Source organism: Diplotaxodon limnothrissa, linkage group LG7 (genome assembly GCF_057381915.1).
Source record: "Diplotaxodon limnothrissa isolate DT_005_m linkage group LG7, D_limnothrissa_male_GT1.1, whole genome shotgun sequence".
NCBI classification, from domain to species: Eukaryota; Metazoa; Chordata; class Actinopteri; order Cichliformes; family Cichlidae; genus Diplotaxodon; species Diplotaxodon limnothrissa.
The window spans coordinates 35897484-35911329 of record NC_140602.1 but is presented as its reverse complement, the minus strand read 5'-3'; the positions used below and the strand labels follow the sequence as shown (position 1 = coordinate 35911329).

The 13846-nt window shown below is 39.9% G+C and overlaps 1 protein-coding gene across 2 annotated transcripts in view; it reads right to left on the bottom strand.

Moving 5' to 3' along the window:
- cacna1bb (calcium channel, voltage-dependent, N type, alpha 1B subunit, b) overlaps window positions 1-13846 on the bottom strand; it is a 232754-nt gene that overhangs the window by 73220 nt on the left and 145688 nt on the right. For both annotated transcript variants that reach the window (XM_085359644.1, XM_085359642.1), the window contains exons 12-16: window positions 12807-12896; window positions 9840-10061; window positions 9636-9748; window positions 9418-9530; window positions 7099-7230 (exon numbers count right to left, since the gene is read on the bottom strand). In XM_085359644.1, coding sequence (XP_085215770.1) covers window positions 7099-7230; window positions 9418-9530; window positions 9636-9748; window positions 9840-10061; window positions 12807-12896 — 670 coding nt within the window. The remainder of the gene's footprint in view (window positions 1-7098; window positions 7231-9417; window positions 9531-9635; window positions 9749-9839; window positions 10062-12806; window positions 12897-13846) is intronic.

The following is a 13846-nucleotide window of genomic DNA, read 5'->3' as shown; positions in this document are numbered from 1 at the left end:
AAGGCCAAACTCCCCACAAGCTCATGCTCGCACTCTCCTACATCATACATCATTTACAACAGCAACAACAACAGCTAATATTGTATAAATAACGGCAATGGATATTGTTAACACATGACTATTTAAAATATGCAGCTAAAATATTTTCATATTATAGGTTTTTAGATTTTTGAATAATTTTTGTCATCAACCAGTACCCAAGATTTAGTATTTATTTATTTTTATCTGATTTCACTTTTTTTCATAAAATAAGTGGCAAATCCTGCTATTAGATAAGAAACAGTGTCAATGTGTTAACTTTAAGTTATAAGAAAAACTAGAATGGCCACTTAAAGTTTGCTCTAAACTGAAGTCAGCCCACATAGACGCCTTGTTAATAATAATGTTTACTGTACAGCCTGGCACAAAAAACGAACAGACTCTTCGACTGCACAGATGTTGATTTTTTTTTTAACACTACAAAGGGTCAAAGTTAGAGATGTGGCAGCTTTGACTGATGAGTGAATGCTGACACAGCAGTTGGAAACAGGGCGTCTACAAAGGCTAACCGCTGAAAGCTTGAGTCACTGAACTGAAATTTCTCCATTATGTTTTTGGTGTTTTTAATGTAGTTCTCTGACAAATAAAATGGCTTTCAGTGTGGCCCAACCAAAAGTTTCTACTTCAGTTACAGTGGGTGAAATTCAATGTTACTTGGAATTAATTAGCTCATACAAGTGACCTATGCCACAGGTACTGAGAATGTACCTTTCTAGCCAAGCTTTCCAACAGAAGATAAGCTATTACTAAAACCCAGTTGCATTCTACCAGGACAATTATAATCTAAAAATAGACATCGATTAAAATGAAGCAAAGAAAAGAAATTTATCTCTATTTGTCTCAGACACTGCTGTCATAAAGCTGTTTGCATCCATCCTTTAGATCAGGGGTCAGCAACCCTGGGCACGAAGGGTTAACTGATGGCAGACCATAGTTGGACTGGCCATCGGGCATTTGCCCGGTGGGCTGATGGTGATTTTTCGTTTTTATGGGCCGATGATTTTTTCTTTTTTTTTGTTTTTTGAAACGGTATAAAGAATGAAAGGTGGTGGTCTGGCCAGATGCTGACCAATGTGTAAAAATAACTCAGTTGTTTGGTGGTGGCTATGGCGGAGCTGCCACAGAGGCCAGCAGGTGGATGAGGGAAAGGGGAGGCAGGAGTAGGAGAGACCCTATGCGGCCGCCGGTCCGAGTGTCAGGTGAACTGAACTTCAGGTAAGAAGTTATGACCTGCAGTCTATCTGGGTCAGATATAAACCAAGTTTAGGTGGAGTTTATTTTCGTTGTGCTGACTTTTTACAGCCAGTTACAATAACTCGTACTGCGTACTAGCTAGCATGACGGAGTTTCTATACAGCTGGGTGGGTGCTACTATGTTACTGATAGTGAACTTTGTTTTATTCATAAGGTTAGTTAGTAGAGTTGCCAACGGCTCCTTAAAAAAACGGAATTGTCCCACATTCAGAGAAAATATTAGGTGTTTCGTATTAAGCTGAAAAGGAACACAGTTTGTCCCGGACTTCAGCTACAATGGAAAAAGACACAAAGGTGGAGTTATTCTGTGTCTTTATGCTGCAGCTGCCTCTTCTTCTCTCGTTCTCTCCCCCTCTCTCTTCTGTTTCTACTTCAATCATGAAACTGATCAATGATCAGCTGATCGGCTCTCTTGTTTGTTTATCGCTCACTTTGCGCCAGAAAGAGGAAACCAGCGGATGTCACGTTAAACAACAGCAGCATGTTTAAGGTTGATCAGCTGTTGTTAGAATTTATTTAATATTAATTTCTAGTATCAGCTGATGTTTGCTGGAGCCACAGCTGTAAAAGCTGCTGGTCATGATATCAGTTTGGATATGTGGTGAGAGGGAAACATGAAGATGAAACCAGGAGATGTCCTTACTGAATCATCAGAGCTGAACAGGTGATGGAGAAACAGGTTTACCTTTTAGTTAACATGAATGAGTTGAACGGAAGCTATGAACTGTTTCTGAGAGACAAATAACACCAGGATGCTTTTCTATGTAGCTGACAGCTGGTAACTGTGCAGGGGCGGGTCTAGCAAAGTTTTGCCAGGGGGCCAGGTAGGGCATTAACAGGGAAAGGGGGGCACAAAGAAATACTTTTCTTTCTTATTCTCATTTAAAATGTCTCGCTTTTCATAACTAATTATCTGAATCTTACAACCAAAGTTTTTATCTGATGTAAAATGTATAGAAATTATACATATACCAACAAGACAGTGTACATCACTGTCACAACGGCATCTGTTTTCATTCAAAGGCTTTATGGCTTGTCCTATAATACCTGGTGGGCTGGTCTCTAGTCAAAATGCCCAGGCTGATTTTTTGTCCCAGTCCAGCCCTGGGCACGACACGCAGTGAATTAATCTGAGCAGGTGCATTAAAAAATAAATGGCTGGGCCAGCGGTGCACATCGCAAATCAGCTCGCATAGACACATTAATTGTGCCTCTTCTTAATGACAGTATCTTAGCTAACAGCCCCAACTACCAGATTCAACTTGTAATTGGCTAAAAATAACTTAGCCTACCGGTGAGAGGGACGTTGCTAGCTGGCAGTTTTTTCAAGTGATGTTGAAATTTCCACATTCCGACACAAATGCTTCAGGAGCTGTCAGCACCCCGGAAATACACGGATACATCCGTAGACTCGAGACAGAATTCACAATGCGTTTTCGGGACTTTCAGGTGTATGGACCAATGTTTTCTTTTCTGATCAAACCAGAAAGCTTTAATGAGCAGCTGGATTTGTCTCGTATTAACTGGCTGAGTTAATGCCAGTTAATACGACATCGAAATGCAGCTGATTGAACTGAAAACCTCGACTCTGTGGGGGTCAAAGTTTACAGAACTACGAATGCAGCTGGAATCCACAGCTGTGCGTGTTCATGGAGCTTTCATTTTCACCTGCTGGACATCACTACCTGACAAGTTTAACTGTCTTCAGAACATTGCAGAGGCCTTATTGACAGTATTTGGCTCTACATATCTGTGTGAGCAGATTTTCTCTCACATGAGTGTCCTCAGGTAGCCGTCTGAATGCTGGACACTTGGAGACCTGTGTCTCTGAGTGGGAGACCAGAGATCACATTAACATTTGTGTCTCTGTTTTAACAAACATGCCATATTGGCTCAGTTTATTTTTCTTATCATTGTTGTGAGGAGACCATAAATAGCATTTGCATTTTCTGTTGTATAGTACATTTACTGTTATGGATAAAAAGTGTCTTTTTTTGTTTCAAAATAGCTGATAACTATTCGCTGATAGCTGCCAACATCTGCGAACAAATATAATTCTATAAAGTTGTTCTATATAGTGTGTAACTGTTAATATAGAGCGTTATTAAATTTATTGCTAATGCAATCATATGGCACACTGACTTCTGAGGAAATTTTAGATGGCGCTCATGATCAAAAAGGTTGCCTACCCCTGCTTTAGATCACTGCCATCTTGTGACCACGGTTGTCTATTGTTGCTCAAAGCTCTGCTTCTTTTGTACTCATAGGAAATTGTAGCTGTCACTGTTTAACATCTCTTTTTTTGTGATTTGCGCATGCACGTTGTGGATAAACTGTGAATCTTTCACAGTAAACTGATGGGGAATAGCACGCGAGGCGAGGCAAGCTACCGCTGGAACTCTTTTCACTGCTCTGAGGAACACAGCTAGCATTAGCTAGTAAAGATGTTTCAATGATGTGGCACCATAACACATGAATTTCCTCTTGCTAACCGCCATGGTCAATGTGCGACTTCCTTCAACAAGCAAGTTGAGCGGGTGCAGGCTCAGCCAGCACTTTTAGATTAGCATCTACACAATATGCTAACGCTGAAGTGTCATAAGACTTGACAAACAATTAATTTGTGTTGGTAACATTTATTTTAAAAATGCATTTCAGATCACAGTCAGACGGATTTTTTCTGTGGAACCTCAGCCTTGATTTTTCTTTGTTCACTCTGGCTTTTGAAGAAGTTCTGAAACACTGTAGAAAATGATGGGATTAATTTTAATTTGTATTACATCTTTGCAGCATAATAAATTCCTGGATGGACTGACTGACCACGAGTGATTATTTTCATTGCAGATTAATCTTTTAAATTTTTTGATGAAATGCCAAGTCTTTTAAAATGTTCCAAAAACTCATTAACTGGAATGTCAAACAGGTTGGGAGTAAACAATTGTCCTTTGATGTTTTCTGTTTCTGATCTGTTTTGAAAGGATGTACAATTACCAATCCTGGACACTTAAAAGGGCCTGAGCAGAAAATGTAAAAATGCCATCTCTCCTGTGCCCACAAAAAGTCAGAGTTAATCAACAAAAGAAGGTCTGTACCTCTAAAACTGAAAGCTACAAAGCAGCCAACAGAAAACCAAAAATTATTGCATTATAATAAATCCTGCACTTTTGAGCTTATCACTTTTGCAAAACAGTCAACGATGTCCTGTGAGTCTCAGCAGGAGGATGAACACAGTCCTCTACCTCAAGCTGTTTATCTTTCAGTTCTCAGAATTTTTACCGTTCTGAGAGCAAGTACATAATCTCTGAGCCAAAAATAAAGCCTGGGTATAACAAAGCACTTCTGCTGCCTTTTAAAAGGCCATTCAGTCTTCTACTTAGGTTTGAAAAAGAAAGAAAGAAAAAAAAAAGGTTTGAAAACGTTTTATTTAAAACGAAGCTCTGTCTGAGGAACTGTTGCGGTTTCTTTAGATTTTACCTGACCCGACTGAACCACTTCTATGTTTAGACTCATGAACACAAAAAAAATATTTAAAATCCTGGGCACATTTTTAAAGGTAAAAATGTTCGAATAAGGGAATTAACAATAGCATGGTTGTTATGGTGGGCAGAGAACACTGTGCTCAGCCTGGTGTGCTCAGCTGGCTACAAGCACCATGTGGATGTCAGACTCATCTCACACTTGTCCATCACCAGAGACTGATGTGATGTTAATGATGCTGCAGACTGATGTAAGGCTTGATGCCATGGCAACAGCCTCCTGCTTCAAAGAAATTCAGTTGTGGTTTTTATGAAGGCCGTCTGTGCATTTCAGTTGAGTGTATTTATGACCTGCCAGAGCGGAGAAAAATACAATGGAGAAGAGATTCTTAAACCATCTGAGGTCAATGCTTTAAATAAAAGCGTATTTATAACATTTATAACATCATGCAGGACTCATCACTCTGACAACCTGACATAGAATCCAACCTATTAAACACTACAGCTTATAAACTCATCTATTTGTTTTAATTTTTGTTTAAGTTTGTGACCTCCTGGTCAGGTATGCCTGACCAGGAGGAACATAAATCCATCCATGTTTTTTAACTGCTTTGCAAACCAGTGTTTTCGTGGTGACTGAAGTCACCCCAGCTGACTTTGCTAAAAGGCAGGGACATCAGAGAGACAAACAGCTCATCCACGCTCGAATTTACAACAATCAGTCTTTGAGAACATACTAACTCCAAATAAAAAGGTCACTCAGCACATTAGGCTTTTCCTTTTTCTTGTGAGGCAACAGTACTAACCATTGACACCGATAAATACATCTAGAAGCCTGTTTTTGATGAAAAACTTGTTGTTGTTGTTTTATCACATAATGTGCCACTACTTGGTTAAAATATCATTTTAAATGTGTTTTGGTTGTTCAGTTTAAACTTTCTTGGAGGAAGAACATTGCAAAGCAAATGAGTGCAGTTTTTCCAAATTAAAAAGAATGATTAAGAAATACTCCACTACTTAATACTAAATACTTCCATGTGTTGCTTATTGTTTTTCAAATGGTGGACACACAGAAATACCAGCACCTTTTTTTGTCTCACAAATGACATCACTGTGTGTAATTTTTTTCTGATTGTTTTTCACCACTACTCTTTGAATCCGTGTCTGCAATCAAATATAATCCCTGCCTCAGCTACCCTGGTTTTCCAGTCTGTGCTTATTCCCACTTGGGAAGCACGGTGCTTCCTTGTGCTTTGGACTAACTTCACTGAGATTAATTGTTCTACTTGATTGTTTTTTTTTCTGCCAGCCTCCTGCTAGCCAGCTGACCCCTCTCTGTGTTGTGTTTGCATGTTCTCCCGATGCTTCCATGGGTTCTCTCTCCGGGTGGTCTGGCATTCTCCCACAGTGCAACACGTGCACGATAGGCTCCAGGTCCCTGCTACCATTAATTGAATAAGCAGGTAAACATGGATGGATGGTTGTATGGTTGGTTGATTAAACATTCTAGACTTTAAAATGTGAAAATTTTTATTCTTTATATTATATAAATTCTTTATAGTTTAATGGCTAGATATAACATGGCTTCCATGTACAATGTCAGTTTCTGGATCATAGGGTATTCCAAACTAGGTAGGATATTATTAATCCCAGTGACAAGTTTGGCATTCTCAAAAAAGTGGAGAAAAGACACTCTTTTGAGCAACATAGAGACAAGATGGAGATGGAGAGACAGCAACCAGACGCAACCTACATTGGGTTAAATACCTGGGTGACACAGTTGTTATAGAAGTGAGGAAGCCTTTTGGACGAGATGTGAAATATCTTCACAAGCCAAGAGACATCCAGTTACCTTCTTTTTAAGCACTCAACAGGATTTAATAATAATTTTAGTACTGTAGATTTAAAAAGGCAAACTATCTGACCAGAGCAGTATTCGTGTGATGTGAGATGATATGTGAGGAGAGAGAAAGTAAAATGTTTGTGTGTGAGTTGAGTCAGACGGGGCCGGATGCCAGGCCTTTGATTAACTGCAGCCAGCCCAGAATCATGAGGTGTTCCCGTTGTTAGAAGACATGGAGCTCCTGCTGAGAGTGATATCAAAGGGCTGCAGTCACTACTGCTGATCTGCCAGCTACCTGCTGTGTCAACATGTCTGTCACCACTGCCACGCTGGGCCAGGGATCATACACGAGAAGGGTCAGGTGGGGAAATGAGTCGAGAAGTAGAAGAGGAGAGGATTTGTGTTTGTGTTGGTGCTCGTGTGATGAATTATAAATGGTTGGAAAGAGGAGGAAAAAGAGCAGATCAGGTTGGACAAATCACTTACTGTCCTCCGAAGAGCTGCATCCCCAGCAAGGCAAAGACCACAATGAAGAGGAACAGGAGGAAGAGCAAGCTGATGATGGACTTCATTGAGTTCAGGAGGGAAACAACAAGGTTCCTTAAAGAGTTCCAGTATCTGACATGAAAGAGCAAACAAAAAGAGGGGCACAAAGAAATTATTGTTGTACATACTGGAGCACACACACACACACACACACACACACAAAACAAACAAACAAACAAACAAACAAACAGGAAGACTCAGACAGAAGTAATATGACAAATCTTGCAAATTACACATATCAGAACAACCAAAGCAGAGGAGGGCAGAGTGGAACAAATAGCAACAAGAAGTGTAGGTGGCATAAAACAAATCAGTGTGTCAGGGTGTACAGCTGCCAGTCTCACTGAATGACAAGATTAAGGCTAATCTTATGGCATGAAAGGTATAAACTATGACATGATTGTCAGTACAGGGAGCAAGGCAGAAAAGAATAGAAGAACACAGCTTCAATATTTAGGACCTTCTGGTAAGAAACTGTTTTATAGATGTATTGGTAAGTTTATTATCAGGTCTAGTCAAGTGCAGTCCAAGTGTTACGTTGCAGGTGTGTATTAGCACAATGCCACAATATTAGCAGGAGTGGACAACCCAATAAATTAACCCCAAGTGTTAGGATGCCTGGGTCGTTGACCCAGGGTTTTTGAGTTTATTATATTATTTATAATTTCTAGTCTTTGGTTTCTTTGAGTTCTGTCTTATGGTTTATGTCTCTGTCTTCTCTAGTTGCTCTGTCTCCCCTGTCAGCTGTATCCCCTTGTGTAGTTCGCGTCTCTGTGTATCCTTAGTAGCTATATCCCCGTGTCCAGTCAGTGTCTGTGTCTGCCCTGGTCCCACGTCTCTGTTCCCTCTGTTGCAGTGCGTGCGTGTGAGTCTGTGTCTTTAGTTCAGTCTGTGTCATGTTTCCTGTTTTATTTTGAAGGTCCTTGTCTGAGGTTAATGTATCTGGTTTCGCTTCCCCTTGTCTCATTAGGCCTGATTTGCCCCAGCTGTGTTTCCCTCCTGTTACCCATTCCCTGATTGCTCCCTCTGTGTATTTAAGCCCTGTGTTTCTCTGTGTTGCGATCTACCGTTTATTTTGCTGTGTGTTTGTCTGCTTGCCTGAGTTTATGTTTAAAGTCTCAGTTCTGGTATCTTTTTAGTTCAGCATTAAAGCTGTTTTTTGAGTTTACTTTGTGCCTCCAAGTGTCTGCACTTTTGGGTCCACGATTCCTGTCTGCACACAGCCTACACCTAACACCAAGGTCAGACTGTGTGATGCCCAAACCAAAGAGCTCATACAACAGGACAGTTATGTCAAGCACAACAATAAATATACAACAGAATGTCTGAAAAAGAAATACTGTGGGAAGACCTTAAGAGTGCAATAAGAACCATATACATGAATGCAATACAATTTTCAGCTAGATTCAGGTTTTGCTCAGTAAAGTAGTGCTTTCAGTTTTATGATACATTGAAAGCTTTTCCTGTATTGCTTCCTGAAGACACATTTTAAGTGTTCAGATTAAAAGTCAAGGCAAAGAGATAAAAAGCAGACTCCTTAAGATTTCTCACTCTAACGTTATGTATATTTCACAGTTATGCACTGTATACTGTTTTTGTGTTCCACTTTGTCTGATTTATGACACCAAGAAGGAGACATTTTTCATCTAAACTGCAGCACACAATGAACACAATAATATTGGTGGGGCTGCAAAGTGCAAACAAAGAAAACATTTCTGCATTGAAGGCATGTTGTCAGGGATCTGTGTGCAGGCAGACGGAGACTCGTCGAGACAAAATAGCAACTCAAAAACCACAGCTTTATTACCAGCAAATAACAAACACATAAACTGAACAATGAAAGCTGAGACCGGAAACACAAAGGCAAATCTGAGGGTACGACACGACGCTGAACACTGGAGGACACACACTATATACACACATGAGGGAACGAGGAACAGGTGGAGACACAGCTGGGAGAAATTAGACCTAACGAGACAGAGAAAGCAAAACTAGAAACACTGATATAAGACATAAACCTTCAAAATAAAACAGGAAACACGAGGGCACAAGGACAAAACCTAAGAACTAAACCCTTAACCAGAATAAACTGAAACATAGATTTATAATAATGATCAACAAAGCAAAACAAGGGAATCAGAATATAACCCATAATACAAAATCAAACCAAAACATAAGAACTCAAAATGCTGGGTCAAAATCACCCAGAACCGTGACAAATGTATGGTTATACCTTGTAGTTTCACACAGTGAACTTACTTGGTGACTTTGAAAATCCTAAGCAGTCTCAGAGCTCTCAGCACACTGATACCAAACGATGCTCCTGGTTTAATCATGTCCCAGATCACCTCAAAAATGCTGCCAACAATCACCTGAAGACAAAAGGAGAAGGTAAAGTTATTACCTGATGTGTGTGGCTCTGCTTTTAGGACACCAGTCATCACCAAACAGAAGCTTGGATTACAGCCTACACTTACCCCAAAATCAAAGCAGTTAAAGGAGGAGTGGAAATAATTCCTTACTCCGAGGCCGTACATCTTCAAAGTCATCTCAGTCAGAAACAAACCCAGAAACACAAACTCTGCAGTGTCTGATGGACAGAGCAACAAAACAGAGAGCGTGTAGTCATACAGGCGGTGAATAAGTGAGTATGTAGGAGTGCATTTTATTCTGACACTTACAGAGGGCTCTTGTAAGCCACTCGGGTTGGTCATAGTGGACTATGGCCACGCAGAGTGTGTTGAGGCCAACCACACACAGGACGATCCAGTAGAAACTCTGAGCCTTCACCATGCGGCGGATGAAGAAGCGGGTCCTCTTCTCTTTACGCCGGAAGTAAGATGAGCTGTCCATCTTACCGCTGCTTTTCACACTGGCCCGACCAAACGGAGAGCCAGGAGGAGCTGAAAACGATGACCAAGAGGTGAGAAAGGAAATGTGTGAGTGTGCAGCGTCTAATTATTTCTCAGATTCACAGTTTTCACAATGAATCACTGTTCGTTTCCTTTGCTTTTTTCCCCTGGTGATCTTAAAATTAGCTTTTACACTCAGATGGCTGTAATGCTTACAAGGCTTTCGTTTAGCAATCATAGAGAAAATAATCCACCTACTTCCTCTTTTAGACATAAATTAAATATTTTTTATTGTAAGGTAAATCTGTATAGAAACACTTAGGCCAGCTGTAGTTTTACAGGAACTGTGTGATGGATATGGGTATGTGTTTGGCACACTGGTTTCCTGCCTTCCATTCATAAAAGACTCACATTCTGTGACTCATATAAACTAAGCTGGTGTGGTTTGGTTTATAATTTTTTTTGACAGTAATGTTTTCTAATAAGAGCTTGCATGCATCACATCCTGCCCTTTCAGCTGTGGTGTAATTAAATATTCAGGCTTCTGTGTATTGGGATTTTTTGCTTCGAAGAAATAAACATTTTACTTCTGTTGGGTTAAGAAAGCTGCACTCAGAATTTCAACCAAAACAAACACAACAGACTTTATGAACCCAGTATCAAAGGCACTGTTAATTCTCTGTAAATAACCTCTCTCCTCTACACATGAGCAGCTCATGCAGGTTAGACAGAGCAGTAGGAAGGCTTTGATGCAACTGTAGTTTTTTTTTCTTTCAAATATTAGGTCTGTACTCATGGAATACAAAACAGAGTAAAAGTGTGTGTGTCTCTCTCTCTCTCTCTCTCTCTCTCTCTCTCTCTCTCTCTCTCTCTCTCTCTCTCTCTCTCTCTCTCTCTCTCTCTCTCTCTCTCTCTCTCTCTCTCTCTCTCTCTCTCTGTGTGTGTGTGTATTTATTTATTTATTTATTTGCTCCAGTCAGGTCACTAAAGTACTCCACTGCTTCTCCTTTACCACAATGTACCCACTGAGACCCATAAATACAGATAAGGTAGCATCCTAATTTTATGCCCCTAAAGCGAGTGTCACTGGTCTCAGGGTGTTTGAGATTCAGATCACTTTATTTGTACCTACAGAGAGATACTCTGCACAGCATGCCTGGATTGTTTACCACAGGCTTGAATGTTGTACGTAGAATCTGCTGGAGCTACTCTTCCAGTTTTCCAGTTTGGGGTTTACATAATGCTACTAATATCCCCTAATGCTCCTATTATCGCAGGAACCACTTTGGATTTCACTTTCCACGTCTGCTGCATCTTCACCTCCTGGTACTGCTCAGTTTTCTCATGCATAGTTGTAAGGCCGTTCTTTCTAACAACAAATAAGGAGTTAAAATTGCAGTTGAAACATCCCCCTAGAAAAAATCTCCCAGACTTAAACCGCTGATATTACGCATAAGCCCTCCTCTGAATACGAGTCTGATACATCTAGGAAGAAACTGAAAGTCACTAGGAAAAAGGTGCAAGTATTGAAGGAAAACTGAGCCAGCTGTAACTGTCTGGTGCACAGGGACACTCACTCGAGTGTAATTCTTCCATTTGACTATTTCATGTAGACTGAGACTTTTTGCACATGACACCAATAGAAAGGACAAAACTGATTCAGTGAATGCACAATAAAATAATATTTCTGTGGTTTGGTCAATGTAGAAATAGAACAGTTTTAGAACAACATGGGGTAGGGCTCTCAGTTCTGTTCGTATTTATCTTGTTTTAATTTGAAATACTGTTCTATTTTCATGCTATAGACATTTTTTAAGACTGCTGGTTTTATATTATCCTAATCTTCAGTGTGTGTTTTTAAGTTTTTAGTTACTGGTATTAATAAGTTACTGGTAAGTTGCTGCTATTTTGGGGGCAACTATTGAGCTAAGCTCACAAAAAGTTTCTTTTAACTGTTATACTAGGTAGAAAAATGTGCTCTAAACAGATTTAACACACTTTTAAATCTGCTCCCAAGCAATAAACTCGTTCATGGCCAAGAATGTAAACTGATTAATTTTTTTTTTTTTTTAATCTCCCCATGGGACATAAATCAAACCATTAAATCACCTAAACACTCCTTGAAATTTACCTGCAGCTGCTCATTAAAACTGTGCACCTACTACTTCTGTGCTGCACAGCAGAACTGCAGGCATTATGAGTGAAACCAGTGAGATGAGACATGGAATATATATGACATCTATTCCCTCAGCAATGTTTTTTCTAAAGAAACAAACAAACAAAAAAACAGTCATTAGATCAGATAATGGGGAAAAAAAAGAAGGCAGCTAAATTGTTTCATTTACCCTGCTAATGCCTGTTTCCAACCCACAGACAAGCAATTACACGTTGGCTTTGTTGGGAAGCATGAAGTCCCTTAATATTAAAAAGTATAATTTGAATATGCTGCAGGTGATTCTCCTGCTATTTCAACAGCCTAATTAGAAAAGTTAATTATGCTCCTTTGCCCTCAAGGTGATCCACAGCCAGGAGAAACTTTAGACATTCGGTCTCTGAATCCAAGAGCTGCTAGAATAATATACATTATTAAGATCTTTGGCCTCGTGTTTAAATGTTGCAGAGACATGGCATCCTGATCTGATAAAGGGAGGCGACAGAGTCAGAGAACGTGTTCACTGTAGAAGATGAGCCTTTATGGGGGGTTTATTGTAAAGGTCGTGTTTGTGAATAGACAGCATGTAAAGGTCAGGGGTATCCTGCTGGTGGACGTGGGTAAAAAAAAAAAAAAAGATTTACCAACAGAGGAGATGTCTGCGAAAGGATCCTCCCCCTCCTCAGCGCTGATCAGGTCGTTTTTACCCTTCTTCACTTTGCCTCGCTTCAGGACTGTAAAGAGAACAGCGCGGATGTAAAAGGATAATAATATATATGAGGATACAGTAGGACCTGTTCTGCTTCATCTGCATTATTTAATGCAGATCTGTGAAAGTGAAGTTGATTATGCCAAGAAATGCTAGCATTTTCTTTTTCCAATGGAACAACTGTGTGCGTGTGGTGAAGATGGGTGAGCTAATTGGGAGCTATGAATAGCAGGCATCAATCACGTTTTTCATTTGGAGATTTTCTGCCTTGCTGCTTGAAGTCGGCCTTGGAATGAAAAACCGCCAGCATGACATGAATGTGAGGGTCATGTGACCACTTCAGTGCCGTTGGAGTGGTGGGCTCGTTCATTAAATCCAAACGCCTGTATATCTGCTCGGGAAAGCAGCTGAGAGGCAGGAAGGAGGCTGAGAAAATAAATACGGCTTTGAGACCACTCCAAGTCTAATTCTTCATCATCAAATCTCTTTCTGTAACTGAATCCCAGAAACCTTTGTTCCCTCTTCAGAGAGGGAAAAAAGCAGCTATGAAAATATCAACCTGTAAAAACTCGGTTTTTGAAGAAATGCCTGTACCTGCACTAAGATAACATATGTTTTGGTTGGCGGGTTTGCTTTGTTGTAAGCATTATATAATGATTCATTTATAGGAGCTCAAAAAACAGCCAAACTGATTTGAAAACAAGGAGATATCTGCACAAATGATTAAATTAAAGAAACCCCATATTTGTGAGAAAAGCAACAGATGTTATATTTTAATTTTTTTTTTTCAAATTTCTGTTCTTTGAAAGTAATTGAAAGCAGCTGCCGCACATCTTTTATCTATAAATGAAATATCCAGCCTGTAGAGTACGTTATAAAAAGGCTAATTTCCTCAATTTCTTATCATTAAAAGTCTTAGTAAATCATTTCAGAATAAAGAGTTTTATAATCCTTTTTTTCTCCAGACGGGCAGCT